At 44.3% G+C, this 26,376-nt stretch overlaps 1 protein-coding gene across 5 annotated transcripts in view; it reads right to left on the bottom strand.

Moving 5' to 3' along the window:
• LOC121536646 (histone deacetylase 4-like) overlaps window positions 1-26,376 on the bottom strand; it is a 176,490-nt gene that overhangs the window by 21,861 nt on the left and 128,253 nt on the right. For all 5 annotated transcript variants that reach the window (XM_041844057.2, XM_041844058.2, XM_041844054.2 and 2 more), the window contains 6 exons: window positions 23,411-23,457; window positions 18,358-18,465; window positions 16,449-16,504; window positions 16,185-16,272; window positions 15,146-15,265; window positions 8,872-8,969 (listed from right to left, as the gene is read on the bottom strand). In XM_041844057.2, coding sequence (XP_041699991.1) covers window positions 8,872-8,969; window positions 15,146-15,265; window positions 16,185-16,272; window positions 16,449-16,504; window positions 18,358-18,465; window positions 23,411-23,457 — 517 coding nt within the window. The remainder of the gene's footprint in view (window positions 1-8,871; window positions 8,970-15,145; window positions 15,266-16,184; window positions 16,273-16,448; window positions 16,505-18,357; window positions 18,466-23,410; window positions 23,458-26,376) is intronic.

Here is a 26,376-nt window from a genome sequence, read left to right as displayed (position 1 = left end):
CCCCCGAAAACCATACCTCCCAAACCTACTAACCAACAAAGGGTTAATGCTAGCCGTGCCTACATGTCAGGCTCAAAGGCTTTTCGGACACACTTCAAAGCCTTGTCATCTGACGTTGTGGAGAGCTGGTTTGAATTAAGCTCAATTCTCCTCTCTGTTTCCAAGTTCATGATGAGAGAGGGAGCGTGAGGGAAGGAGAGAGAGACGGGGCTTCTGGTTTTCATTAGGGTTCATTTTCTTATCTTTTTTCCTCCCTCTTTCTGGAGGCTCAGGCTTGATCCCCTGCAAATGCAATGTGGCACTGGCTGAGAGAGAGAGAGAGCGAGAGCGAGAGCGAGAGCGAGAGCGAGAGAGCGAGAGAGAGGGTTGAGGGTTCGATTCCCACGGGGGACCAGTACGAAAAGAAACAAAAAAGTACAAAACAATGTATGCAATCACTACTTTAAGTCACTCTGGATAAGAGCGTCTGATAAATGACTAAAATGTTCACGTAAAAAACGGAGAGATAGAGAGAGATGGCGGGAGAGTAGATATATTGACTGTTGGGCTGTGCTGGCCATTTTCCTCTGGGTGCTGTAAATCAGAGAGGCTGAGGAGACACTCACTGCAGCACTGTGGGATTGATGAGCGCCGGGGGGCCAGCTGGGTGAAATAAGGGGAAGACCCACATCCCTGTCACTCCTAAATCGACCCCTAGCCCCTACTCCCCCAAGCTAGCCCCCCGACCCGCCTACTCTCAGTTCAATTCAAGAAGATTTATTGGCATGGAAAGTGTAAGAAATTACATTGCCAAAGAAAACATGTCAAATCAATTTCCCTCTCTCTCCAACTACTTGTGTACATCTCATAGGATTGGATAGGTGGAAGCAAAATGGTGGAATTCTCACCTAGGCTATGAGAGGTCGACAGACCCGGCGCCAGGATAAAGTGACTAAGGGGGCAGTTGAAATTGGTGAGGGGGCACAATTTTGGGGGGTTCTTGCATTGGAATTATATTGAATTCTGCTTATATCACGCTATACCACAATAAACATCAAGTGCAAATGCCGAGACACTGAGACCATTGAGTGCTTTTGAAGTGACAGGTTGGCACGAAATCTGTAGCCCATCTCCGCTGCACTGTATCAGCACAATGGACAGTAAAGCAAGCTCTATTTGGTCATGAATATAGGCTACAAGATAGATAGGGTAATTAACCTATTACAAACAGCCTATATTGACTGAGTCCATAAAATGTATATAGTACGTATAAGCTGGAAGTAGAGGCCTAAGCGTTGTTGTTCACTAGTTTACTCCAATTAGGGGAGGGGTGGTGGGGTTGGAAGGTAATAAAGGAAAATATATATTTAAAAAGGATATGTATATATATGTATGTATTATTACGTATGTAGGTGTATATGTATGTATTTATATGTGTATGTATGTATGTGTGTATATATATATAAACTCAGCAAAAAAATAAATGTCCTCTCACTGTCAACTGCGTTTAATTTCAGCAAACTTAACATGTGTAAATATTTGTATGAACATAACAAGATTCAACAACTGAGACATAAACTGAACATGTTCCACAGACTGACTAACAGAAATTGAATAATGTGTCAGTCAAAAGTAACAGTCAGTATCTGGTGTGGCTACCAGCTGCATTAAGTACTGCAGTGCATCTCCTCCTCATGGACTGCACCAGATTTGCCAGTTCTTGCTGTGAGATGTTACCCCACTCTTCCGCCAAGGCACCTGCAAGTTCCCTGACATTTCTGGGGGGAATGGCCCTAGCCTTCACCCTCCGATCCAACAGGTCCTAGACGTGCTCAATGGGATTGAGATCCGGGCTCTTCGCTGGCCATGGCAGAACACTGACATTCCTGTCTTGCAGGAAATCATGCACAGAACGAGCAGTATGGCTGGTGGCATTGTCATGCTGGATGGTCATGTCAGGATGAGCCTGCAGGAAGGGTAAAACATGAGGGAGGAGGATGTCTTCCCTGGAACGCACAGCGTTGAGATTGCCTGGAATGACAACAAGCTCAGTCCGATGATGCTGTGACACACCACCCCAGACCATGACAGACCCTCCACATCCAAATCGATTGAATAGCCTTCATTTCTCAGAACAAGAATAGACTGACGAGTTTCAGAAGAAAGTTATTTGTTTCTGGCCATTTTGAGCCTGTAATCGAACCTACAATTGCTGACGCTCCAGATACTCAACTAGTCTCAAGAAGGCCAGTTTTATTGTTTCTTTAATCAGCACAACAGTTTTCAGCTGTGCTAACATAATTGCAAAAGGGTTTTCTAATGATCAATTAGCCTTTTAAAATGATAAACTTGGATTAGCAAACACAATGTGCCATTGGAACACAGGACTGATGGTTGCTGATAATGGGCCTATGTAAGCCTATGTAGATATTCCATTAAAAATCAGCCGTTTCCAGCTAAAATAGCCATTTACAACATTAACAATGTCTACACTGTATTTCTGATCAATTTGATGTTATTTTAATGGACAATTTTTAAAAAAATTATCAGTTTCTCTGGTTTTACTATTTATAGGTATGTGTTTGGGTAAAAATAACATTTTTGTTTTATTCTATAAACTACTGACAACATTTCTCCCAAATTCCAAATACAAATATTGTCATTTAGAGCATTTATTTGCAGAAAATGTCAAAATAAAATGCAGTGTTGTCAGACCTCGAATAATGCAAAGAAAATAAGTTAATGTTCATTTTTAAACAACACAATACTAATGTTTTAACTTAGGAAGAGTTCAGAAATCAATATTTGGTGGAATAACCCTGATTTTCAATCACAGCTTTCATGCGTTTTAGCATGCTCTCCACCAGTCTTTCACATTGATGTTGGGTGACGTTATGCCACTCCTGGCGCAAAAATTCAAGCAGCTCGGCTTTGTTTAATGGCTTGTGACCATCCATCTTCCTCTTGATCACATTCCAGAAGTTTCAATGGGGTTCAGGTCTGGAGATTGGCCTGGCCATGACAGGGTCTTAATCTGGTGGTTCTCCATCCACACCTTAATTGACCTGGCTGTGTGGCATGGCGCATTGTCCTGCTGGAAAAACCAATCCTCAGAGTTGGGGAACAATGTCAGAGCAAAAGGAAGCAAGTTTTCTTCCAGGACAACCTTGTACGTGGCTTGATTCATGCGTCCTTCACAAAGACAAATCTGCCCGATTCTAGCCTTGCTGAAGCACCCCCAGATCATCACCGATCCTCCACCAAATTTCACAGTGGGTGTGAGACACTGTGGCTTGTAGGCCTCTCCAGGTCTCCGTCTAACCATTAGACGACCAGGTGTTGGGCAAAGCTGATAATTGGACTCATCAGAGAAGATGACCTTACTCCAGTCCTCTACAGTCCAATCCTTATGGTCTTTTTCAAACCTCAGCCTGGCTCTTCTTTGCTTATCATTGATGAAGGGCTTTTTTCTAGCTTTGCATGACTTCAGCCCTGCCCCAAGGAGCCTGTTTCGAACTGTCCTCGCCGTTTGCCATTATTTTTGTAGGTCACTTGATGTCATCCTACGGTTGTTGAGTGACATTCGAATGAGTTGGCGGTCATCCCGGTCAGTAGAGAGTCGTTTTCGCCCTCTGCCGGTCTGTAGATTTGTTGTCCCCAATGTCTGCTGCTTGACCTTGTTCTTATGAACCGCCGTCTTTGAAATGTTAAGGATGGAAGCAACCTGATGCTCACTGTATCCCTCTGCCAGTAAAGCCAGAATTGAACCCTTCTTTTCCTCACACAAAACTTTCCTTTTCAAGTCTTTTGGCATGGTCAATTGTTCTTTTTTGATTAATATTACTTTTGAGGTACTATTAGCACTGTTTTTGCCATCCAGCTGGTCCTATTGCAAGAGAATAGTCATAGTATTTATACTTTTCCTCATTAAATAAGATTTGGTTCAGGTGATCAGCTAATCAGTACCTAATTCAGTAGAATGAGGTGTGCCTGTGTTGGAATTCAACAGACACTGGATTGGAATGGCTATCATACATGTAGAGATGCTGATTTAAGAAAGATTTGCAGTGGTCTCTTAATTTTTTCCACAGCTGTATATGAATATATAGTACCAGTCAAAAGTATGGACACACCTACTGATTCATTTTTTAAATATTTTTTAAAACTATTTTCCACATTGTAGAATAATAGTGAAGACATCAAAACTATGAAATAACACATGGAACATTTTATATTTGAGATTCTTCAAATAGCCACAGCCTAGAGGTGTGTTGGGTCATTGTCCTGTTGAAAAACAAATGATAGTCCCACTTAGCCCAAACCAGGTGGGATGGCGTATCGCTGCAGAATGCTGTGGTAGCCATGCTGGTTAAGTGTGCCTTGAATTCTATATAAATCACAGACAGTGTCACCAGCAAAGCACCCCCACACCATCACCCCTCCTCTTCCATGCTTTACGGTGGGAAATGCACATGCGGAGATCATCCGTTCACCCACGCCGCGTCTTACGAAGACACAGCGGTTGGAACCAGAAATCTCCAATTTGGACTCCAGACCAAAGGACACATTTCCACCGGTCTAATGTCCATTGCTCGTGTTTCTTGGTCCATCCAGGTCTCTTCTTCTTATTGGTGTCCTTTAGTAGTGGTTTCTTAGCAGCAATTTGACCATGAACGCCTGATTCACACAGTCCCCTCTGAACAGTTGATGTTGAGATGTGCCTGTGACTTGAACTCTGTGAAGCATTTATTAGGGCTGCAATTTCTGAGGCTGGTAACTCTAATGAACTTTCCTCTGCAGCAGAGGTAACTCTGGGTCGTCCATTGCTGTGGCGGTCCTCATGAAGAATCTCAAATATAAAATATATTTTGATTTGTTTAACACTCTTTTGGTTACTACATAATTCCATATGTGTTATTTCATAGTTGTGATGTCTTCACTACTATTCTACAATGTAAAAAATTGTAAAAATAAAGAAAAACCCTTGAATGAGTAGGTGTCTCCAAAAAATATATGGGGGATTGGAAGTGATGCAGACAATTACATTGATGGACGTTACAAACACACACACTCCGTGGTGCTGGTACAGCGCAGCGGGGAGACACAGGTTTTGCGCCAACCTGTCACTCAATCATTTGAACCGTTTTGCTATATTTATATAGGGACATAAAACTAAAACTGAGGGGGCGGAAACTCGGTTTCAACTGCGTGCTCCGTTGGTGGTATCCAGCACCTTGCCAGCTCCCGGAGACGCACAAACATTTCCTGTGGGGATTCCCCCGGCTTTGTTTTTGCTTCACGAAAGCGCATTCTATAATTGTATTTGTTGATTGTATACTATTTATTTTTAATTGCTTCCTTAAAACGGTCATCATCATGAACGAAGTTAATGTCCAAAGTCATATAGGCTTCTCTTGCCTTTCCTGTTAGTAGACTTACAAGCCGAATCACCCACTCTTCTCTCGGCCAGCCACATGTAGCCGCCATCCGTTCAAACGTTGCGAGGTACACTTTGATTTCATCATTGTCAGTGACCTTGGGCAGTGACAGGTCCGGCTGGAACGTCACTGGCACCGGGCCCCTTGGATCTCTGCTTGCTCCATCCCCATCGCTGGTCTTGTGCCCTGATGCCAGAGCTGTTTTCTTGTAGCTCAATAAGTGCCATCTCTACCACCTAGAGCCTCCTGTCTCTGCTCCAGTTGCTTGCTCTTTTTAATGCTCCATTTCAGCAAGTCCGTGAGCTCCAGCATTGCGCACAGCTGTGGATCGCGTTGCCTCTTGCCCACAGAAAATGCGGGATTGCCCGATATGTGTTTGTCTGTGCGCCAATCTCTGCGGCATCCCCAGCCCATTCCACAATATATCCTGCTGCATTTCACCTTGTTCTACTGCCATCTGTACCTGGTTCCTTGGTAGTTTTGCGATAGCTCCCAACTCGCGAACCATCCTCAAATAGGAAACAGGGCCCCCTCGTGGAGCCGGGCCAGAGGTCGAGGTGGGGCTATCCTACCATATTGCGTGTACTTACTGCATCTCATTCAGGTCTACATAAAAAGAGGTAGGGGCTAGGGTATCATTTAAGATTGGGTATATCAATCCTTTATCTCTTAAAGGTCATGAACTTTGCTCGCTGTCAGCCTTTCAGATCATTGGCCACAGGACCCCCTCTTGCCCTCAGAACAGCCTCGATTCGTCGGTGCATGGACTCTACAAGGTGTCGAAAGCGTTCAACAGGGATGCTGGCCCATGTTGACTCCAATGCTTCCCACAGTTGTGTCAAGTTGACTGGATGTCCATTGGGTGGTGGACCTTTCTTGATACACGGGAAACTGTTAAGCATGAAAAACTCAGCAGCGCTGCAGTTCTTGACACAAACCGGTGCGCCTGGCACCTACTACCATACCCAGTTCAAAGGCACTTAAATATTTTGTCTTGTCCATTCACCTTCTGAATGGCACACATACACAATCCATGTCTCAATTGTCTCAATGCTTAGAAATCCTAACTGTCTCCTCCCCTTCATCTACACTGATTGAAGTGGATTTAACAAGTGACATCAATAAAGTATCCTAGCTTTCACCTGGATTCACCTGGTCAGTCTAAGTCATGGAAAAAGCAGGTGTTCTTAATGTTTTTTTATACTCAGTGTATCTTCTACTGAGCTAAACGGAATGAAAGGAACAGTTCCTCATTGCCAAGTTGGCATGCATTCGCAGTCTGAAATCTGTAACTACTACATTGTCACAGAATATTAACAAACAAGATGTCTTACCCTTTCCAAACAATTTGCCTGCTATCAAGTGCAGCGCCAACATAATGGGGCAGGGTGGTTAAAAAATAAAGGATAGATTTGAGCATAAACGCATAAAATGTTGCTTTATATGCAACAACACAAGAGACAATACTTGAAGACGTGCTACACATTGATGGGAGCACAGTGCTTGAGGGTTTGTCCACATATATTGCATATATAATAATACATCGTAGGTACATATGCACCCTAATATGTATCATGTCCCACCTCTTGTATACTTTACACATCCATGACACATACGATACTGCGGCTTGTACAGCATGTGATCCATCTGTCTGGATGTGAGACGGTCAGTGTGGGGTTCCGTGAGGAGCAGGGTTATATGGAGATAGAGGTCTGGGGTACATTAGCAGGGCACATTGTCCTGGTTAGCATAGTATAGCGTGCAGCCAGCCAGTCAGTAGAATGAGAGAGTGTTTTGATGTTTGTCTACTGTCTACCTGCACCGGCAGCTCAGACCAGCTGGCCAGACAGGCTCATCTTCAAAGTGAATCCCCCTCTGCCCTGTGCCCCACCATATGGGCACAGCGGTCTAAGGCACTGCATCTCAATGCTTGAGGCGTCACTACAGAACCCCTGGTTCGATTCCAGGCTGTATCACAACCAGCCGTGATTGGGAGTCCCATAGGTCAGCGCACAATTGGCCCAGCGTAGGCCGTCATTGTAAATAAGAATTTGTTCTTAACCGACTTGCCTAGTTAAATAAAGGTAAAATTTTTTTTTTATGTCTGTGTATGAGTGTGTGTGGATGTACTGTATGTAAGTTTGTGCTTGCATGCAATGTCATGTATGCTTGTGTGTGTACGGGTAGGTGTGTATGCCTGCAAGAGTGTGTGTGTGTGTTTGTGTGAGTTTTGTGTGTATGCAGGCATTGGTGCGTGTTAGCATGTGTGCATGAGTTTTGCGTGGTGTTTGTGTTTTCCTGTGTGTGTGTGTGTGTGTGTGTGTGTTGGATGTTTATATGCACGTGCTCACATTATGTGTGTGTGTAAAGTGTGAGTGTGTAGGTGGGTTAAAAATAGCCCCAGACAGCGGACCTAATGGAGTTCAGCCCTGGCATCAGCCTGCTTGGCAGATAAAAGAGGCTGCCACAAAGCCTTGCCTCGACCATGTATTACAGCACATCATACTTCAAGCCTCCCCGCCTCTCAGCCATATAGAGCCCACTCAAAAGCTGTCAAAAGGACGCATTACAGTATCAAGAGTTCATTTCTTATTGGACGAGAGATTTTCATACAGTCATGGTATAACATGCCCTTTTGTTAGAGTTACACTTCTCTCAGTATTTCTGCCTTGGATGTAACGTTGATGTACTGTATCCTGCAAATAGCTATCACTGTAAAATAGACAATGTGTGGACAATATGCACACTTTTGGGACTATCCATTTGGTTCCATTGTACAGGGCAAACTAAATCAAGTGCACCTGAAGAGTATTAAATTATTTGACATGATGTATTTGACCCAGGTCTGACCCCAAGTGATGTTCACATGGTTGTATCCGTGCCTCCAATTTGGCAGGGATATTTTACATGAATCACCCAATCCGTTTTCTTAGTCCATCTACGTTTTTACCCCCTCAAAAACATCTACAGTTGTCCTGAATCTGCGATCAACTGTTTCTATATATTTTATTCTAATGCTAACTGCTAACAATAGCTTACACTATCAGTCACTTTGGCTTAAGTTGAAAGCTTTGGACATAGACAACATCCGGTATCATCTACATTAACGTCAAGAAGGCATTGAGTGATATTGGAGTGAATCATCCCTTTAATATGCGTCTGTAGACTTGCGGCCTGACAGTAGTGTGTATATGGTTCCAGAGCTGGGAACTGTCAGGACAGACTGAGCATTGGGACCTTCAGCCTGTTGATATACACCCCTCTCCTCAGCCAAGTGCTCCCTGAGCACCTTACACACCAACAGCCAACCCCCACCGCTGTAAATTCACCACTAAACTGGCCCCTCTAAATTTCTCTCCCTCTTGATTTCTGACGCTGATGTTGCTAGCAGAAGAAATCCTCATCATACTCTGTGGTAGCTAGTCTGTGTGTGTGTGTATGATGTGTGTGTTACCTGAAGGCAGCCAGGTACTCTGCGTCTCCCATGGGTGGTTCCAGTCCCCCGGTGAAAGCGATGTTCACATTGAAGCCCATACCTGCTCCAGTGCCCACCTACAACACAACATAGGTTAGTCACACACACACACACACACACACACTCAAGCAAAATTACATGCATATACTGTACTATTACACACTCTTGCACACACACACCAAAACATCTGAACATTGATAGACCATTCTTGTGTAGATGGACCATATCAAAGCTTTATCTACAATAGTAGTATCTGTAGTATTTCTTAAACCAGCATCCATCTAGGAAAAGACTGCTGGGATTGCTGCTATTTACCTGTCAAAGCTCAGACTGCAGCTGCCAGACAAGATCACACACTCTAATATATGTATGCACGCATGCACACACGCATGCACACACACAAGTACATACACAACACACTAACACACTTTTACATTAAGTCTGGGCATTTTACAAACAACCACAATAATCTGACCTAAGTGGCAGACGGCCACGCTAATGACCCCATCATTAAGAAACATGTATCAGTAAATGTTAGATGACTGCCAATATTGTAGCATTTACCAAGGAATAACTAACAACAATTGAGTTTTTTTTATGTTGACAATTTGAATGTGAAAAACAGGAACATTTCCAAAAATCGATTGACCCTTCTCTAAGCACCGCCCCAGAATTTTGTGCAACTAATCACAGCCCTCCAATGGATAGCAACTGTCGTCTAGTCCGACGCCTCAACACAGTGTTGCTAATTTAGCGACTTTGTTGATATATTTAGCGAGTTTTCAGACCCCTCCAGTGACTTTTATTGGTAGAGGCTAGCACAAAATTCAGTTACTTTTCAGGTTGCTTTTGGGGAGTTGCCACCAAGCGTTTCTATGGTTTTGATAGGATTAAGTGTCTTTTGCCACTCAATTCTGATGCAAATGTGAATGGGAGAAGCTGTCTGTGCAAGAGAAGTCACAGCAACGGCGCACGCACAGGCAGAGAAGCACCAGGGGAGGGGGTGTATGGTGGGAGAGGGGGGCGAAAACACTACGTCGGAGACTGCAGCTGTGCCGCAAATTGGTGCTGTGATGACGTCATCTAGCAACTTTAGCGACAAATCAAGGAGCCAAAAGCGACATCTCACTGAAAAATTGTTGGCAACACTGCTCAGACAAGCTCACATTTTACACGCATGAAAGTGCACCAGAAGTACTTGTTACTGTGATCCTTAAATGCAGAGCCTGTTGATGAAGCGTTTCAAATCAGAAATTATACTTTTGTTACATTGTTGGTTAGCTAGCTAGCTCTCAATCTCATTGACCACCAAACGTTGCTAATGCTAGCTAGACACTTAATATAACTTGTTTTCTCTAAATGTATGTTAGCTAGCTAAGTTAGACATGTTATGAATACTCTGAATAACTCTCATCTGCTGTCGACTTTTGGAAACGATTTGAGAGCACTAGTTAGCTCCAAAAGTGGTTAGTAGCTTTGACTGCATGGTGACAGTGAATTCAGTGGCTAGCCACACTAAAACCTTCATTTTACCAGGTTCCCGTGAAGCAATTGTAATGACAGTCCACCACAACATACCCGAGGGTTTCCTGATCAGCAAGGGGTAGTCTGTGTTTAATTTCATTGCGTATTAAAAACACAGTTTGTGATCATTGTGAGGGAATTTAGCCAGTGGTTGAATGGGGAATTGGGCTTCCCTGGAAAATGTTGGCAGAGTAAAAAAAATATATATATTGGTCACATACACATATTTACCAGATGTTATTGTGGGTGTAGCGAAATGTAGTAAAATGCTTGTACAGTAACCAGTGGCGGCTGGTGAAAAATATTCTCGGTGGGGCTGTGCCATACTTTTTTTTTCCTGTAACCATCGCGATATATTTTAACACAAACTGCAGGACAGCAGTGCTCAGTGAAACATTCAGTAATTATTTAATGCCAATATTAAAAAGTTGAGGCATTCTTACACAAAAACATATTACACAAACCCAAGCCTTTCATTTGCATTTAAAGTGAACTTTTCACCATTGGTAGTAAACAGGCAACGCAACAGGCATGCTGTCAGAACAGAGTGGAAAGTGGACAATAACATGAAATTATTATAAAGTTTATAGGAAATCTTACACTGTATAAAAGGATGTATAATATAGAAATGGATATCAAGTGGATGAACTCAAACCTTTGACTGGAAGAATAGCATACAGTATTTTATGATCATACTAAATGTGACTAATTGTTAATGTGCTCCAGAACTGCAACAATTAATTGATACAAAACAACATATATACAGTAATATTAGCAAAGACACTATTAAGACTTTCTAGAGTACCATATATAACTGGATTTTTTATGCTAAGGTCAACTATATACAAAGAAACATGCGGCCAGAGCTGCTCTGTGTGTGTGTGTCTGTCATCTTATTTGTACAGGAATTTTGCCCGTCTGTCCTTCTGAGTGGCAAACCTCTCAATGACCCTTTGATTAAAGTCAGGAATGTCCCTGACAAGTTTCTTCTCCATGGAGAGCATGGCCAGAGCGTTCAGGCGATCCTGTGTCATGCTGTTTCTCAGGAAGGTCTTGATCCTTTTCAGTGTAGAGAAGCACCTTTCTGACTCAGCAGTTGTCATGGGTGTGGTGATGAGGATCTTGAGGAGGCTGGCAGTCTCTGTGAAAGTGCTCTGAAGGTTGTTCTCCATGAAGAACTGGTACAGGGGCACTGCACCACTACAAGCCTTGAACTCACTGTTCTCATAGATGAGGGACAGTTCGGTTTTGAGCTTGGCCTTGTTCAACATGGGGTACGCCCCACGGTTGTTTCAAGCGCTGTATCGGGAACTTCACACTGTGTTGTGGGAAAAACTCTCCGTGCAATAGTGTTGCGCTGATGAGGTGCTGGGTGAAGGAGAACCTCTCTTTGGCATGACTCAGGATGGTATCACATACCTGTAAAAGATACATCATCAGCTTTAATTTGCAATTAAGCTATTTTGATGCAAGTGATCCTGACTGACACATGCCTATGTCCAACTCAAGTATATGATTACCAAGGTGCTGATTGTTCAGGGTTTTGGCTACATACTACCAGGCCTGAAAAAAGTTCTAGGGGGAAACACTGACAATTACATCACAACTTACCTCTATAGCCAACCTCTGTTGTTCTCCTGGTCCCAGCATCCTCCGTCGCTTGATGGGCTGTTGCTGCTCGTCAGATGCGCTGTCCCCACACAAAGAGGGAATTGAGGCCCTGGGTCCAAAAAATAAAGTTTAATTTGATAACTTGCAATCAGACTTCTTAACTCACTGTAATTCCCCCTCAACACACAACCAGTGACTTTTATATATATATATATATATATAGACAGACAGACAGACAGACAGACAGACAGATAGTGTGTATATACACACAAACTATGTCTAGTAACTGCTTTTAACCTGTGATGTACATAATTAACTGATGTTATTACGTTTTAAAGCCTTTTTCTATTACATTTGTGAGAGGGATGCAACATCATTTTGTTCTGCTGTGCACTTAGCAATAAAGTTAATCTTCAATAACAACTAGGCCTCTTCTAGAAATTGACCTGGTGGACACCTGAATAATTATTACAAACTGTGTAGTACTTTCCTGCATTATTATCAACGTCTGATTGTGTCTTCTCTTTCCTTTTAAAATACTAAAACAAATATAATTGTGACGGCTCTATGATAATCACTCACTTTGATGACCTGACACATTTAGGCTTTTAAACTGTTGTAAGTGAACTATTCATCTTTCTAACAACATCTTTATCAGCCAATAGTAAATATAGTTATTTACCTGATTGTTAGCATGCCGTCTGTGAACCTCTGGACAAGTGCTTTAATGAAGACAGGGTCGATGTTCCTCTTCTGCAGCTGGCTGAAAAGCATGTCCACATTTGGCATGATCTTGTGGAACAGTGCCAGGAAAAAACAGAAAGCCTCGTCTTCGAGCATCCTCACAAAGCCCCCCGCCTCTCTGACAGTCGGGGCATCAAAGTTCCCAGAGTCTCTGATGGTCTGGAAACACGTTAGGAGGTCATCCCTGTACTCGTACACAGTGTTTACAGCGCGACTGTGGAAGTTCCACCGTGTTGTAGAGGCTCTGGGGAGTCTATGCGCAACCACTTCGTCAAGCACGGTGGTTCGCTTGGGAGACCTGGAGAAGAAAGCAGAAAATCCTGCAAGGTCGGAAAAGAAAGTGCCGATCCTGGGGATGCGTGAAGTAGCCTGCTGCATGATGAGGTTCAGCTGATGTGCATAGCAGTGGACGTAGTGCGCATTTTCGTACACATCCACTATTTTACGCTGCACTCCGCCGGTGGCTCCCCTCATCACACTTGCTCCGTCGTAAGCCTGGGCAATAAGTTTGGCCTTTTGTCCATGTGAGAGTATGGTGCTGAGCCTCTCCAGCAGCGCTGTAGCGATGGTGTCGGGCGGTTGCGTTCTCGATCAAAATGAACTCGAAAAACGCTCTTGGACGTTACTTTTAGCATCGATGTAGCGTATCACAAGCACCAACTGGCAGTGGGTGGAAAGCGTCAGTCGTCTCGTCAGCTTGAATGGCGATAAAATCAGCACTCTTTACTTCCTCCAGGATGTAATCCTTAAGCACTGACAGCATACAGTCCAACAGCTCGTTCTGTATCGTCTTTGACGTGCCCTTAAAAACGGTAGCTGTCTTCAGGTGCTCCTCCAGCACACTGTCGAGGGAGGCAACAAAATCCACTAAGCCCCGGAAAATGCCGGGGTTGTCCGAGGAGTCAGTCTCCTCGTGCCCACGCAAGGCCAACTCAAAAGCCCCACAGAACTTCACACAATCGATAATTTTGGATAGAATGTGCCTGTTTTTATCCACCTCCTCATTGTGTTTCCTCACCGCAATCCTGTGGCCGTCATCCAGCTGCGTAGCAATGTTCACCCTTCCTAATACAGCTAGCTTTACAGAGTTGTCCATGTGTGCCCTGGTGTTCTCATGTTTCTTTACCTTCTCTGACAGGTGCTTCATATCCCTCACTCCGGTACCTGTCCATGCTGAATCTGACCCCGTTGTTTTAAAAAGCAAGCACGGAAAGCAAAATAAAGCATTAGCATCAGTGCACCCAGCTAGCCAAGCCTTCCTGGTGTACCAGCTACGGGAGAAGCCGCGCATATACTGCTTCCCTTTCTCGCTAGCCTGCTGTCTGATTGAGAGGTCAGGTTGATCTGGGCCCAGCTCTTTCACCCGAACTTTCTCTGACAAAGTTCTCCTCTCAAACGGATCTTGGAGGAGAGATTTCACCGAGTTAGGGTTGGGTCTTGGAGGAGTAACGTTTGCGCTCGCCATTGTCGTCTAGTAAAAATGGCGCCACTGGAGCCCGGTCCTTATTTTATCAGGGGCGAGCTTGGGGCGATAAAATAATCGCCCTCCTTGGATTCGATTTAAGATCGCTGATTGGCTACATTTTATGTCATACATTCATATCTTAAATTAGCAATTGGCTTAACTGCTACGTAGACCCGCCTCCTCGGGGCACTTTCTGTATCGCCCAGAGCTGACGAGGCGTTTGACAGGCAGAGGAAAGGTTGCGAATATGATTTTCTATCATATCTTACACATATTACTGTGTGCATTCCATATTTCAAACACACAAATATTGACATACTGATGTTTTTATTATTATTATTATTATTTTTATTTATTTTTTATTTTATTTTTTAAAATAATTTTATTTAAGGGGGCGGCGCCCTAGCGCCCTCTATCGGCCAGCCGCCACTGACAGTAACTAAGGCGGGCGGAGCTTAGCGAAGGGTCAATCCTATGGTCATTGTTGGTTATTGAGCCAGTGATGGAAATTATACTACCAAGTGTTTTGACTGTTGAAACATGGCCACCATTTAATTTTATGGTCCGTGTTCAACAGAGTGAGTGCTTCAATAGGGTTGCAAAATGCGGTAACTTTCCCCAAATTCCCAGGTTTTCCAGGAATCTGGAATCCTCCAAACAGGAATTCTGGAAAACCTGGGAACTTTGGGAAAAGTGACCGGAATTCTGCAACACCACTCTTCAGTAAATTGTTTTTCCTTAGCAAGAGGAAACTAGTGGTGTTGAGATCCTGCACACTGTGCAGGGAGTTGAGCTACCAGTGTCTGTCTACATGTGTGCCAGTGATGTGAAGAACAGAAAGCGCTTGTCAAAGTGAACATAGACAAACATGCACGCACGCGCGAGCGTGTCCCCAACTCTGCCACTCACCTCATCAGGCGCTCCACTGCCAGGGAAGAAGTTGCCATCGTCGTAGCGATGGAGTGACAGGTAGAGAACGTTGGGGTCGCTGTAGAATGCTTGTTGTGTGCCGTTGCCATGGTGAACATCCTGACAGATATGGAGAGGGGCGGGGTAGATGCTTTGGTTACTTCCTGCCTCTAACAACTGATTTAGGATCAGATCTCCACATTAAAAACCTATTCATAAGCATTGTGCGCTAAACAACAAAATCGTCCTTGAATCAGTCGTCAGTTGGACATAGAAGAGTTACACCAAAGTAGACAAGTGGACACACTGAAACAAACCAATCAATTGCCATGCTTAGCCACTATCTAACATACTACAACCCTACAAACTCTTTGTGACCAGTTCAGAGGGTTGCATATGTTTTAGGCATACAATTGGATTAAGTCAGTCCTAAAAAATCCCATTGCTGGGTGAGAGTATCTATTACTTTTGGCTATGATATCCATTTCATTTTAGCAGACCTTCCCACATAGTCAAACATATTTTTAAAAAGTGACTTAAACGTCTATATTGAGGCATTATCTCATACAATTGACACATTTTAAAGAAGGGTATTTTTTAACCGAGTGTCCTTTTTTACAGTCTCCCCCTGCTTTATAAGTTTCTACATCGAGACATTTTCTAATACAAAAGAGTAAAAGGAGTAAAAAAAGAAAAAACTGTCCTTGCTCCCTGGATGACAGGGCTAGCTGTAGAAGTCTCATCAAAAGGAGGAAATGAAAAGGGGTTAAAAGGCTTTGGGAAGCCGTATAATGAACCCAGCAACGATCCTAGCAACATCCAGCAGCCATGATGACACGCACATCTCTTCCTGGGCATGTGGACTATTTTCAATTTGACAGATTGTAACGACTGACGTTATGTGTTTCATAGATATAGAACCCTGATGTATTGTCATTTTATTAGACTCACAGAACATGAAAACATTTTATGAAAGATAGGTCACATTATTTGTCGCCTTATTCTGTGTGGAAGCACAGGAAGTCCAAGGTAAACTTACCCAATCCACAATCAGGATCTTACTGACACTGAGCCTCTCCTTCAGGAGTTTAGCTGCGATGGCCACTGAGTTGAAGTAACAGAATCCCCTTTGTGATGGAATGATAAGAGAGGGCGGGTGGGAGACATAAAGAGAACATACATTTATTGAGTCTGACAGGTTCTGATCATTTTATTTTGCTCGAAATCTCTTTATTGTTCCGCAATGACGTCAACAAGATCTGATCCAATGAGATGGAAGAAACATAAAAGGGGTGGGACTTACATAGGTGTGCTCTCCTCTGCGTGGTGTCCAGGTGGCCGGACTACAGCAAAACCATTCTGCCAATCAGAGAAGACGGAACCATGTTACCCATAAGGCCTTGAGCAGTCACAGACTGACAGACACTCATACTCAGATAAACGCAGAACCCCAAAAACGCACACACACGAAAACACCCACACACACACATATCTGCACACCAACCCATGCACACATTCCAGTTTCTCCATGCAATATTCAGTTCTCTCCCTCTCTGACCTTAAATCCCCCTATGGCTCACAGTTAATTGTTTTGCCATTGACAGGGCGGAGGGTCAGACACTGTTGAAGAGACATAGACACACAACCCCTCCCGCCACACACACACACACACACACACGTGTGTCTGTAAGCTGGGAGTAGCAGTGCGAGGAGTGGATGCTGTGTTAATGTGGGGACCTGGGGGACTCCAGCCGCTCCCGCGCCGACTGTTTAGGGTCCTTGTGTAATATGGGGACGCCCAGTGTTTTGGGGCCGTGACTGACTGTGGTATGCGGGGACGTAGTGAGGGGACCTGTGTCCCTGTAGTCCAGTCTAATGATGTTGAGGCAGCTGCTGTAGATTACTCTCCACCTCGCCTGGCCACAGAGGATAATATTCTAGCAGAGGGAGAGGAGGGACTCAGATCCTGTCTGTTGATAGGGGCCGCTTTGAAAGAGTTGTGTGTGTGAGAGTGAGGGTGTGTGATTTAAATACGTTGACAATGCTGACTTGGACAGGCCAGGGGGTTTGCAGGTGAGTGTGTATACTAAGATGGGGTTAAGCAGCAAGGAGATAACTTCCTCCAACCCCTATGTAGAGTGCAGACATTTTCATGATTATTTCAGGTCAGAGAGACCATTTTTTACATTTTCATTTTTAGTCATTTAGCATACGCTCTTATCCAGAGCGACTTACAGTTAGTGAGTGCATACATATATATATATATATTTTTCATACTGGCCCCCCGTGGGAATTGAACCCACAACCCTGGCGTTGCAAGCGCCATGCTCTACCAACTGAGCTACAAGGGGCCCATGTCCTCGATAAATCCATCAGGGTTTGATTGATAAATAGATTAATGGATGAACAAACGAGTCAGTGAATGAATCAAACAAGTAAATGAATCAAACACTCATTTCAGTAACAATAACAAGTGTTGTTCACTAGATGGCATACATACTCATTTCAACTGATACACTCCTAACAACAACCTTCAAATAACAATAGATCATGTTTTCAATACTACTATAACAAGTAGAGTGAAAGTGCTAGTTGAAGCCCTAAGTCCTACCAGAAACTTCATGTGAGTGTTAGTAATTTAGCATGCTATACTAACGGCTCTGAGAGGAATTATCATTAGTCTCCATTACCCAGCTCTGCTCTGCTGCGGTCTGCAGGCTAATAAAGCCGGCGTGTTAGCAAGGACTGTTAGCGTTAGCCACTTAGTGATGCCCATGTGCTAGGTCGCCAGCGGGGTTCAAGCGATAGTCGGGCACAGCCACAGACACAGGAAGGCAGGCGGGCAGGAGGGGAAGGCGGGGGTGTCTGTCTGAAAGGTGCTAATGAGAGCTTAGTGGTGGGGAGCGGGGTGGGGTGCATTCCTACCGAGTCTGTAGGTGTTAAGAGTGAGTACGACTAGCACGGCTAACAAGGCTAAATTAATGAAGATACACAAGCCCTTTTATTCACTTGAGTGGGGCTAGCGTTAGCACTGCTAATGAGGTCTAATTATCAATGCTCCACTCTGCCACCTGTTCACCTGAGATGGTGCTAGCATTAGCATTTAGCATCAGTTGCGAGATGGCATTATCATTGGTAATAGGCATACAGACAGACAGGCAGACAGACAGACGCATACACAAACACACGGTGACGAGGGACATGAGGCTAACCTTGAGCTCTGCAGCCGCCACTTTGAAGACAAGCTCCACAACGGAGCCCACAGCCAGACGAGCAGCGCTGGACGAGTGGACCTCGTTCCAAATGGTGTCACTGTCCACCTGTGAACACAAACACAAATGCACATTTATATAATGCACAATATGCACTGAGGGTACAACCCATTATGAACACCTGCTCTTTCCATGGCATAGACTGACCTGGTGAATCCAGGTGAAAGATATGATCCCTTATTGATGTTACTTGTTAAATCCACTTCAATCAGTGTAGATGAAGGGGAGGAGACCGTTTAAAGAAGGATTTTTAAGCCTTGAGACAAGTGAGACATGGATTGTGTGTGTGCCATTCAGAGGGTGAATGGGCAAGACAAAATATTTAAGTGCCTTTGAATTGGGTATGGTAGTAGGTGCTAGGCACAATGGTTTGTGTCAAGAACTGCAGCGCTGCTGGGTACAACTCAATATTAGGAAGGTTTTAATGTGCATGTATAATGTACAATATAAACAGGTTAAATAATAGGACAATGTTGGACCAGGATTGTTGTGGTGCTATTTGTCCTCGCAACCCTTCCAGAGTGAGAGAGTGAAAGGAGGTATGAGCACACAAGCTACAGTACAAAGCCCCTAACCACACACAGTGTTGCAAATCTATTGTATCACAGCTTGCACAGAAAGAAGGAAAAAAGGGACTTGATTGCTAAGCAAAACGAGGGAGCAGTAAAGAGACTCTCAGAGTGAGTTCCGGGTCTATCCAACTGACGTGAATGACTTCCCTTACAGACACACACACACACACACACACACACACACACACACACACACACACACACACATCAATCTAAAGGGCAGGGGAAGAGACTTTGCTCTTCACACGTCTGTCCGCCAAGTGAGTCTTTGAATGTGCTTCTACTGGGGTCCCATGGGGGATGCTAGGAGAGGTGTGATTTTAAAGGGGAGGAGAGAGCTGAGATGGCTTATATTCACAGACATGGAGTGTCAATATTGAGCCAAGCGAGTAAGTTTGGAAGAGATGGGGGATATATATGGAGAGAAATATTACGAAGGGGAGGAAGACATGGAGAGAGATGGGGGATGGGTTGGGAGGAGCTGGCTAGTCTTGGTGTTGTGGATATGTGTGTGTGTGTGTACCTACATGGTCAGAGAGAGAGGCCAGGCATTCATCAGTCAGGGCTGATTATGCTGACACACACCTGCCCCGTGGTCCCAATCTCACACACACACACACACACACACACACCTTATTATTCCTGTGAGGACTTTTTGGGGATCAACAATTGATTCACATTCAAAATCCTATTTTCCCTAACCCCTAACCCTAACCTTAACCCTAATTCCTAACCCTAAACCTAACCCTAGTCTTAATCCCTAACCCTAATTCTAACCCTAAACCTAAAGCAGCCTTTTTACAAGTGAGGACAGGCAAAATGTCCGAATTTTAGTTGGTTTACCATTCTTGTGAGGACTTCTGGCACTCACAAGTATAGTAAAACGCGCTCGCACACATTTCATACCACTACATACAGTTGAAGTCGGAAGTTTACATACACCTTAGCCAAATATATTTAAACTCAGTTTTTCACAATTCCTGACATTTAATCCTAGTAAAAATTCCCTGTTTTAGGTCAGTTAGGATCACCACTTTATTTTAAGAATGTGAAATGTCAGAATAATAGTAGAGAGAATGATTTATTTCAGCTTTTATTTATTTAATCACATTCCCAGTGGGTCAGAAGTTTACATACACTCAATTAGTATTTGGTACCATTGCCTTTAAATTGTTTAACTTGGGTCAAACGTTTTGGGTAGCCTTCCACAAGCTTCCCACAATGAGTTGGGTGAATTTTCGCCCATTCCTCCTGACAGAGCTGGTGTAACTGAGTCAGTTTGTAGGCCTCCTTGCTCGCGCACGCTTTTTCAGTTCTGCCCACAAATTTTCTATAGGATTGAGGTCAGGGCTTTGTGATGGCTTCAATATATCCACATAATTTTCCTTCCTCATGATGCCATCTATTTTGTGAAGTGCACCAGTCCCTCCTGCAGCAAAGCACCCCCACAGCATGATGATGCCACCCCCGTGCTTCACGGTTGGGATGGTGTTCTTCGGCTTGCAAGCCTACCCCTTTTTCCTCTAAACATAACGATGGTCATTATGGCCAAACAGTTCTATTTTTGTTTCATCAGACCAGAGGACATTTCTCCAAAAAGTACGCTCTTTGTCCCAATGTGCAGTTGCAAACTGTAGTCTGGCTTTTTTATGGCGGTTTTGGAGCAGTGGCTTCTTCCTTGCTGAGCAGCCTTTCAGGTTATGTCGATATAGGACTTGTTTTGATGTGGATACAGATACTTTTGTACCTGTTTCCTCCAGCATCTTCACATGGTCCTTTGCTGTTGTTCTGGGATTGATTTGCACTTTTCGCACCAAAGTAAGTTAATCTCTAGGAAACAGAACGCGTCTCCTTCCTGAGCGGTATGACGGCTGCGCGGTCCCATGGTTTTATACTTGAGTACTATTGTTTGTACAGATGAACGTGGTACATTCAGGCGTTTGGAAATTGCTCCCAAAGATGAACCAGACTTGTAGAGGTCTACAATTTTTTTTCTGAGGTCTTGGCTGATTTCTTTTGATTTTCCCATGATGTCAAGCAAAGAGGCACTGAGTTTAAAGGTAGGCCTTGAAATACATCCACAGGTACACCTCCAATTGACTCAAATAATGTCAATTAGCCTATCAGAAGCTTCTAAAGCCATGACATCAATTTCTGGAATTTTCCAAGCTGTTTAAAGGCACAGTCAACTTAGTGTATGTAAACTTCTGACCCGCTGGAATTGTAATACAGTGAATTATAAGTGAAATAATCTGTCTGTAAACAATTGTTGGAAAAATTACTTGTGTCATGCACAAAGTAGATGTCCTAACCGACTTGCCAAAACGATAGTTTGTTAACAAGAAATGTGTGGAGTGGTTGAAAAACGAGTTTAATGACTCCAACCTAAGTGTATGTAAACTTCCGACTTCAACTGTACATCTCTACACCGCCACACACTCTACACACCACTAGTCCATACTCCACATACTGTCACAGACTACACACAGCTCTAACGTCTACACACCGCTGTAACACAATCAGCATAGATACTCTTAAATCCTCGTTTTTACACTGTCTGCATGTAAAAAAAAAATCTGCTTTTTTGTTGATCAAGGGGTTGACCCTGGAACTAACTTGAAGTCACACACAGACACATATGCACGCGGACACACAGGCACACACAGACACACACACAAACACCTGGGATGACCGACTGAATTCTGAGATGGAATAATCTTAAGAGAAGGAAACACCTGGCAGAGGGAAAGAGAGAGTAGAAGAGAGAGAGCGAAAGAGGGAGTGTGTGGGGACGTGCAGGGTTTCTGTGAACCTTGGGGTCTCCGACAGACTCAGCACACATTGACTCTGGCGATCCCTGCCTGCTGCATTTGGCTTTCAGTTGCATGAACGCTCAAGGCTAGAGAAAAAAGGAAAACGTGGGCCTTTTCAAGTCGCGCCAAGAAGGACTTTGTCACGAATTACGGGTCTGTGGTGCATTTACGATAAAAAGAAGACTGGGGGGAATGGAGGGGTGAGGGGAAGAGAGGGAAATTTGGTTGGGGGAGAGGGAGGGTGAGTTGACTGAAGAGTGATGGCTGCACCAGAGAAGTGAGTGCGTGAGTGAGTAAGTGAGAAAGCGATCAAGGAAAATAGTGACCAAGTTATTGAGTGAACAAGTGAGCAAGCTAGAAAAACAAAGAAGAAGAAATGGGATAAACTGAGGAGTAAATTAAAGGAGAAGATTGAGCGAGGAAGGAACACAGTGCCAAAGTATGTCAGCAGTTCTAGTCACTAACAGAGAAGAAAGCGCAACGTTGGAAAAGTAGAGTACTCCTGACAAAAGCGACTTTTGAATGTAAGAAGAGGTGAAAGACGCATGCCAGTACGACCAAGAATGACAGGGAAAAGCGAGGGACCAGGGACCAAAGAGAGTGGGGAGAGAGGGCGGAGCGTGTTGGAATGAAAGAGTGGTGGTTCTGCTCAGGCTGACAGGGTAATTTGACGAGCGGAGGCGCTGTGCTGGGACTACAGGAAGACAACAATTTAGTGCCATTTCCCTAAAACAGAGCAGAGCCCCTTCTGTTTCCCACCAGCGGCAGCAGGCACCGTGACAGACCCAGCTAGCTACCCCCGAGAGAGGGGGGTGGACAGGGGAAGGGAGAGACAGGAGAGAGGGAGAGACAGGGGGAGAGACAGGGGGAGACAGGGGGAGAGACAGGGTGGGGAGAAGAGAATTGTGGAGAAGGAGCAAGGGGGTGGGGGTGAGGGGGGGTAGAGAGCAAGGGAGAGAGAGAAAGAGGGGGGAATGGGGGAGAAAGCGGGGAAGAGGGAGAAGAGAGAGGGGGGAGAGAAAAAGTGAGAGAGAGGGGGATGGAAAATCAGTTTGACTAACATATTGACCTAGGGAGCGACAAACACACATGACCTGAGTTCACCCACTCCCTCCAATACGCATGCACATACACACATACACACACTCTCGAACACATATACAAGGGAACACACTCCCTATGAAGACAGACAGACAAACTTGGGCTCGCAATCAAATGCACACATAGAGGGGTCACACACATACACTGCCCCAGCTGACCTTATTTTGACCTAATACCTTTACATTTACAAGCACACTGAAGTGGAAGCACACATGTGCACCCACACACAGACACCATTGTCAGTCGTCATCGTCGTCGTCCCCCCCCAAGTGTCTCTCTGAACACACAACACACAGAAAGTGCACCCCCCCCACCCACACACACTCTACAGCACACAGCTTGTTTATAGAAAACATCTGGTCACAATTACCCACTCAACAGAAAGCAGAGCAACAGTTTTGGTTGCCTCTGGTGCTCCAGGGTGGTGTGTGTGTGTGTATGTGTGGTGGGAGAACAAACAGCACCATTATTTATACAGGAGAGAAGAAGAAGATGAGAGTGACTTACCCCCACCCCTCCACAAGGCAGCCTCACAAACATGGGAGTAACTGAACCTGAGAAAGAGAGAGAAAGAGAAAGAGAAAGAGAGAGAGAGAGAGAGAGAGAGAGAGAGAGAGAGAGAGAGAGAGAGAGAGAGAGAGAGAGAGAGAGAGAGAGAGAGAGAGAGAGAGAGAGAGAGAGAGAGAGAGAGAGAGAGAGAGGTTAGAGGGGACCACCAGAACACTCATGGACACCCAGGACATTCAGCAGGTGCCTTGACCTCTGAACTTCAGCCTCTGACCACGTGAAATTCCACAGAGGAAAGATTACATTTTAATTGTGGTGGAAAAAATGACGCTCACAGTCTTCCTGTAAACAACTTGATTTTGTCAAGCCTTTCTTCCCTCCTCTCCCCTCTTGTTGTGACAACAACTTACTAACACACTTTCTTCTTCATTCAGTACCCTTCTTTACATTCCTCCCTCACTCATCCCTTCATCCCACTCCTCCATCGTTTCTGTGACAGTACTGCATACCATATTTATGAATATGAAGTAACATACCGTAATGTTGTAACATAACCTAAGAGTTGTCCAACCACCATGTCATGCAGTATGTACAGTACCAGTCAAAAGTTTGGACACACCTACTCATTCAAGGGTTTTTCTTCATTCTTACTATTTTCCACATTGTAGAATAATAGTGAAGACATCAAAATATAACACATATGGAATCATGTAGTAACCAAAAAAGTGTTAAACAAATCAAAATATATTTAGTCACCCTTTGCCTTGATGACTGCTTTGCACACTCTTGGCATTCTCTCAACCAGCTTCACCTGGAATGCTTTTCCAACAGCCTTGAAGGAGTTCCCACATATGCTGAGCACATGTTAGATGCTTTTCCTTCACTCTGCCGTCCGACTCATCCCAAACCATCTCAAATGGGTTGAGATCGGGTGATTGTGGAGGCCAGGTCATCTGATGCAGCACTCCCTTACTCTTCTTCTTGGTAAAATAGCCCTTACACAGCCTGGAGGTGTGTTGAGTCATTGTCCTGTTGAAAAACAAATGATATATATCGCTGCAGAATGCTGTGGTAGCCATGCTGGTTAAGTGTGCCTTGAATTCGGGAAATACACAAGCAGGTCTCTTCTTATTATTGGAGTCCTTTAGTAGTGGTTTCTTTGCAGCAATTCGACCATGGAGGCCTGATTCACACAGTCCCCTCTGAACAGTTGATGTTGAGATGTGTCTGTGACTTGAACTCTGTGAAGCATTTATTTGGGCTGCAATTTCTGAGGCTGGTAACTCTAATGAACTTATCCTCTGCAGCAGAGGTAACTCTGGGTCTTCCATTCCTGTGGTGGTCCTCATGAGAGCCCATTTCAACTCAAATCAAATGAAATGTTATTTGTCACATACACGTGTTTAGCAGATGTTATTGCAGGTGTAGCGAAATGCTTGTGCTTCTTGCTCCGACAGTGCAGTAATATCTAACAAGTAATATCTAACAATTCACAACATATACCCAATACAAACAAATCTAAGTAAGGAATGGAATTAAGAATATATACATACAGTGGGGAGAACAAGTATTTGATACACTGCAGATTTCGCTGGTTTTCCTACTTACAAAGCATGTAGAGGTCTGTAATTTTTATCATAGGTACACTTCAACTGTGAGAGACGGAATCTAAAACAAAAATCCAGAAAATCACATTGTATGATTTTTAAGTAATTAATTTGCATTTTATTGCATGACATAAGTATTTGATACATCAGAAAAGCAGAACTTAATATTTGGTACAGAAACCTTTGTTTGCAATTACAGAGATCATACGTTTCCTGTAGGTCTTTCCTGTGGCCAGTTTGCACACACTGCAGCAGGGATTTTGGCCCACTCCTCCATACAGACCTTCTCCAGATCCTTCAGGTTTCGGGGCTGTCGCTGGGCAATACGGACTTTCAGCTCCCTCCAAAGATTTTCTATTGGGTTCAGGTCTGGAGACTGGCTAGGCCACTCCAGGACCTTGAGATGCTTCTTACGGAGCCACTCCTTAGTTGCCCTAGCTGTGTGTTTCGGGTCGTTGTCATGCTTGAAGACCCAGCCACAACCCATATTCAATGCTCTTACTGAGGGAAGGAGGTTGTTGGCCAAGATCTCGCGATACATGGCCCCATCCATCCTCCCCTCAATACGGTGCAGTCGTCCTGTCCCCTTTGCAGAAAAGCATCCCCAAAGAATGATGTTTCCACCTCCATGCTTCACGGTTGGGATGGTGTTCTTGGGGTTGTACTCATCCTTCTTCTTCCTCCAAACACGGCGAGTGGAGTTTAGACCAAAAAGCTATATTTTTGTCTCATCAGACCACATGACCTTCTCCCATTCCTCCTCTGGATCATCCAGATGGTCATTGGCAAACGGGCCTGGACATGCGCTGGCTTGAGTAGGGGGACCTTGCGTGCACTGCAGGATTTTAATCCATGACGGCGTAGTGTGTTACTAATGGTTTTCTTTGAGACTGTGGTCCCAGCTCTCTTCAGGTCATTGACCAGGTCCTGCCGTGTAGTTCTGGGCTGATCCCTCACCTTCCTCATGATCATTGATGCCCCACGAGGTGAGATCTTGCATGGAGCCCCAGACCGAGGGTGAATGACCGTCATCTTGAACTTCTTCCATTTTCTAATAATTGTGCCAACAGTTGTTGCCTTCTCACCAAGCTGCTTGCCTATTGTCCTGTAGCCCATCCCAGCCTTGTGCAGGTCTACAGTTTTATCCCTGATGTCCTTACACAGCTCTCTGGTCTTGGCCATTGTGGAGAGGTTGGAGTCTGTTTGATTGAGTGTGTGGACAGGTGTCTTTTATACAGGTAACGAGTTCAAACAGGTGCAGTTAATACAGGTAATGAGTGGAGAACAGGAGAGCTTCTTAAAGAAAAACTAACAGGTCTGTGAGAGCCGGAATTCTTACTGGTTGGTAGGTGATCAAAT

The sequence above is a fragment of the Coregonus clupeaformis genome, chromosome 23 (assembly GCF_020615455.1).
Source record: "Coregonus clupeaformis isolate EN_2021a chromosome 23, ASM2061545v1, whole genome shotgun sequence".
Classification (NCBI taxonomy): Eukaryota; Metazoa; Chordata; class Actinopteri; order Salmoniformes; family Salmonidae; genus Coregonus; species Coregonus clupeaformis.
Note: the sequence above shows the minus strand (reverse complement) of the source record. Positions and strands in the feature narration are given on the sequence as shown.